At 39.4% G+C, this 5,263-nt stretch overlaps 1 protein-coding gene across 1 annotated transcript; it reads right to left on the bottom strand.

Annotated features, from left to right (window-relative positions):
- Positions 1–4,331: 4,331 nt before the first annotated feature.
- On the bottom strand, positions 4,332–4,811 carry LOC121275335 (ADP-ribosylation factor 6-like). Its single transcript, XM_041182842.1, has one exon. The coding sequence runs from the start codon at positions 4,809–4,811 to the stop codon at positions 4,332–4,334; it is 480 nt and encodes a 159-aa protein (XP_041038776.1).
- Positions 4,812–5,263: the final 452 nt, after the last annotated feature.

Here is a 5,263-nt window from a genome sequence, read left to right as displayed (position 1 = left end):
ACTACTTGGAGCGATCCGCGGCAGCGTGGCCAGACCCATCCTTCGTAACACTGGGGACAGGTAGAACCTCAGCATGTAGTGACACTTGGTGTTTGCATACTGAGGGTCTACGCACCACTTGATGCAGCTGCACACAAAGGTGGCCATCAGTATGAGGGCGATGTTGGGCACGTTTTTTTCCCCCTTTATCTAGAGGCTTGTACGTCGTGTCCCTGCGGACGCGATCCATTTTCGACCTCCAGATAAAGCGTATCACTTACATTAGTGTGATCGTTTTAAAATCTCCATCTCTAAACTAGGAGCTAGACTGATACCAATCCAAAGTCACTTCACCAAGAACATTTTACAGTCAAGTTGACAGGGGAGACATTTGCCCAATTAGTCTGGGTTGGAATTGATGTGAGATCCCAGAAGTGAAAGGCCTTTACCTAACTTACTCTACCACACAAGTCTGGAATAAATCAGTCTTGTTACATTTTGTTTTTTTGGTGCAAAAATGCTAATGCTAAATTAGCATTAGGAGACTGCTCTTCCAAGTTGTGCTATGAAAATTCTCAACATTCATTATCAAAATAACAAACACTTCATGATTCAGCAATCACATATGGAAATATGTTAAATGTTAATATGTTGAATAAATTATGAAATTCTGTAATGAAGCTAGAATTTGCCTTTTACAGTAATCTGTGAATAAGCTTTTTTCTGTGCCATATGTTTAGTATCTTCTTTTGGTGATGCTGACACTTTGCTGTGCTGCAGCAGACTCCATATTTTTCACACAATCTGTTTTCAGGCTCCATTAATTTTAATTATAATTGTTCCAGTAGGAATTTTCCTTTTTGGGGGAGTAACCTCTATTCAGTGTCTGTCCAGATGCCATGATTGAAATTATCTTCAGAGGAAACCTACTTACTGCTGTTTAACACCAAAAATACATCAGCGCTCTAACATATTATATCACCACTGCTGCCCACAAATAAACATTCCTGATGTGACATCATTGAAGCTAAGGTTTTACAATATTTCCAAGCCAGTCTCTTTTCCTAATAACTTCTCCATTTGTTTTAAACAAGCATCTAAAAAAAACAATGGACAGCACCAATTGTAGATCTGATCACAATGACTCTTGTTAGATATAGTTGTATCAACATGGCATAATATTGACTAATTCACTCCCACTCTGACTTCTTTGTCCTTAGTCCTATAGTGTTATCATAGAAATAGAATCATAGAAATTCCAATGATGCAAGCATGAGGAATGGTGGCTCACCTTTTGATTGAGCACTTTAACACCTTCCAGACTCGATACTGATTTCAATAACTTCAGATCGTACCTGTTGCATTCATTTTTTTCAGACAGCAGGTGTTGATAATGTTTCTATCATTTACAGCTCCTTTAGATCAATGGTTGTTTATTTATCCTATTACCATCCCTTTTGTCATTTAATCATTCCTACCCTCCTTCCTATCACAGACTTTCCCTTTTATTCTTTCCTCCCCTCCCTCCACCCTTTACCCCCCCATCCCTCTCCTCATTTACCTGGCTCTGTATTTACTACTAAATTGTTAAATCTGTAACTTCTCCAATTTCTGAAGAAAGGTCATTGACCTGAAATGTTAACTCTGTTTCTCTGTCATATGATGCTAGCTGACTGGCTGAGCATTTCCAGCATTTTCTGTTTTTATTTCAATGGATTTTTTTTTGCAAAAATATACTTTATTCATAAAATATCTTCAAGAACATTCCAAACTATTTCAAAATCACTATCACAAAAGTACAATCAGGTTCAACTTTTACAACATGTATCACAAGGTGCATCAATACAATAAATGAATATTACAATCATTTGCAGACATTCATTTTGAGCTGTACAGCCCAAGGGGCTCTAAACAGTTCCCAGCCCCTCAGTGCACTGTGGCAGAAAGGTCTTAGACAGTGACCCTTCCCAATTGCGCCTTTGCGGTGGCTGCCCCAAGCTTTAGTGCGTCCCTCAGCACGTAGTCCTGGACTTTGGAATGTGCCAGTCTGCAACACTTGGTCGGGGACAACTCTTTGCGCTGGAAGACCGACAAGTTTTGGGCAGACCAAAAAGCGTCTTTCACCAAGTTGATGATCCTCCAGCTGCAGTTGATGTTAGTCTCGGTGTGTGTCCCTGGGAACAGCCCGTAGAGCACAGAGTCCTGTGTCACAGAACTGCTCGGGATGAACCTCGACAGAAACCACTGCATCTCTCTCCAGACCTTCTTTGCAAAGGCACAATCTACAAGGAGGTGAACAACGGTCTCTTCCCCACCACAGCCACCTCGAGGGCAACATGCCGAGGGGGTGAGACTCCTGGCATGTAGGAAGGATCTGACAGGGAGGGCCTTTTTCACCACCAGCCAAGCTACATCTTGGTGCTTGTTGGAAAGTTCAGGCGATGAGGCATTCTGCCAAATGACTTTGAAAGTCTGCTCGGGGAACCATCCCACAGGATCCACCCTCTTCTTTTCCCGCAGGGCCTCTAAGACGTTACGTGCCAACCACTGCCTGATGGATTTGTGGTCAAAGCTGTTTCTCTGCATAAATTTTTCCACAAGGGACAGGTGGTACGGCACGGTCCAACTACTTGGAGCGTTCTTTATTTCAATGGATTTATTCCAGGCTTTCCTATTACCCCATCATTAGCTCACTGAGCCAATCGTCATGAGGCAAACAGGAGAAACCAAGGCACAATACTTTTTCATTTACGCCAATTTTTGCCACCGCCTTGGTGCCTTCCTGCAGTGACAAAACTGAGATTAGGAGCTCAGTAGTGGTGGATACTGATCCTACATCTTGTCACTGTGTACCATTTTGTGCTCAAATGCACCACTTTAAGATTTTTTAAAAATGCATATTATTAAGAATATATTATTCTTAGTAAAGTATCACTACTAAGGTCCTTTATAACCAATATATTCCTTTGGTCAATAAGTAGAGTTAATAAGCTACAACAAAGTCCTTTTAGGATTTGGTCCAACCCATTGAATAGTAACATGGCAACTATCTCAATGAGGTGATGCATATGTCAAACACAACATTTGGAACAAAAGAATGTGATCTTTTGAATGATAGATATGAGGTTATTGTGTCATTACTATTCTAGAAATGTGCAGCATCCTTCTTGTTACCACAACAGTTAAACCATACAAAGACTACTGCAGTAACCTTCGGAACACCTTAACACAAGCTTCCAGATAAATTCAAATTCTCAAATTGATAACAGGATCTGGCTCAGGCTCAGTGCCCTTTTTGGTCTTACAATTGGACATACGCTTTCAAGCTCAGTAACTGCTCCATGTCAATTCCCCATTGATGGCATCAAATGCACTGTTCACACAACTATTTGTGCATTATAAATGACAGGGAATTCCATGATGGTCCCGAGTTTCAGTTATGAGGTACGTTCATCTTCCTTCTGATTATGCACTCTCCCAGTTTATTACTGGTAAGATTTCACATTATTTCATGAATTACAGAGAACATTCTTGAGCAAACTATTAAAACATATATACCTGCTAGTACTTTCTTTGACATTTCACCATTTTGTGTAGTAAAACAGTTGTATTAGTACAACATAATGTTTCTAACTCAATAGGTTATTCCATACCTGTTACAGTATTTTTTTTAAATGATTAGTCACAGCTAGAAAACTTAAATTGTTTACTTCATAAAGACATGCACTTCTATCACTGTCTTATCAAATTTGCATTCTCAAAACTTGCAGATTCCTTGTGATGCAGGTTTAAGGATTTTTATGTATCCCAAAATAAACACGAGACGCATTATTCTCATGTAACCATATTATTATTGAATTAAACTTTTGAGCACTGTATGATGCTTAAAGGCTTGGTGACCGAGGGGAATAAAAACTACTGTATATAGTTTTTTAGAAATCTTCTGCAATTCTTCTCTAAATCTTAGTAATACTTTTTCATCCTATAGTTTATTGAATGTAGCATAAGTACTTTTACTGGACTGCCAGGTATAAATACAGTAGCTGCTAATCAATCAATATTGAAAATGGATAAATCTGACCTTTCCAAAGCGCACCTATAATAGAAACTAATTATGGTAAAGATTTGCTTATAGAGGTGAAATTATCAAGTCCCAGGGTGCTCTGGTCTTTGTACTGGTATAGCCATTCCTGCTATATTATTAAAAGCAGCTTTCCTTTGAACCAATTCCACTCCAACTATTGCAAGCTGAAAGCAACCAGTATGGAATTCACTTTTCATGTAGCATCTCTATGAAGTTTGAACTATTTTATCAAGGTGTTTTGTAGTTAGAAGTTAGCCAGGTTAGCCCTTCATAAAGTCCATCTCCAGTGGTGTTGAACATACCAGTTGTGATCTCGTATCCTAGCCAGGCCCAGTTTCTCCTGGATCTCATGGGGTTTCATGGCATAAGGTAGGTCTTGCTTGTTTGCAAAGATCAGAATAATGGCATTGCGCATTTCTCTGTCATTTATGATGTGGTAGAGCTCTTGCCTGGCTTCATCAATACAGCCTCTGTCAGTGCAGTCCACCACAAAGATCAATCCCTGGGTGCCTGTGTAATAGTGCCTCCAAAGAGGTCGGATTTTATCCTGACCACCTACATCCCAGACGTTGAACCAAACCTTTCTGTAAGTCACTGTCTCCACATTAAAGCCTACAGTCAGCATAGTACTGACAGGCTGTCCCAGTTTGAATTTGTACAATACTGTCATCTTCCCAGCTGCATCCAAGCCTAGCATCAGAATCAGCATTTCTTTGTTTCCAAAATTCTTTGACAAGAATTTCCCCATTTTTTAAAATCAATGCCAAATATGTTCCCAGAAACAATTTTGGACTTAAAATGTGTAAACTTTAACAGAGTCTACTCATCCATACTACTCTGAAAAACTGTTAAACGCTAGCTTTGTTTCAAGTATTTGAGGAAAAAAAGGCCCACAGAAAACTGAATGACAACCTGCTGCGGGAGAGGTAGCACCAGTGTTACTCTCACTGTTCTGCCAATTTCTTCTTGCTTTTTCAGTTCAAATCAAATGCTAACAAAAAAAAGTTTTCTTCCTGACCTAACAGTTCAGACTGTAGTAGTAAATCTCTACTTTAGAAAGGAAGTTGATTAGCTTCTGAAATTCATTGGCTCGCTATAACTGATTTTCAGTTTATATGGTAAATGACCCCAAATTAACTGTACAGATTACTGAGATAGTACAGAATGAAACTGATTTGAAACGACCTCTTCATTTTCTTC

The sequence above is a fragment of the Carcharodon carcharias genome, chromosome 2 (assembly GCF_017639515.1).
Source record: "Carcharodon carcharias isolate sCarCar2 chromosome 2, sCarCar2.pri, whole genome shotgun sequence".
In the NCBI taxonomy this organism is placed as follows: Eukaryota; Metazoa; Chordata; class Chondrichthyes; order Lamniformes; family Lamnidae; genus Carcharodon; species Carcharodon carcharias.
Note: the sequence above shows the minus strand (reverse complement) of the source record. Positions and strands in the feature narration are given on the sequence as shown.

What these genes read in the sequence shown, in the direction of transcription:
- LOC121275335 (XM_041182842.1), bottom strand. Translation starts at nt 4,811, where the DNA reads ATGGGGAAATTCTTGTCAAAGAATTTTGGAAACAAAGAAATGCTGATT.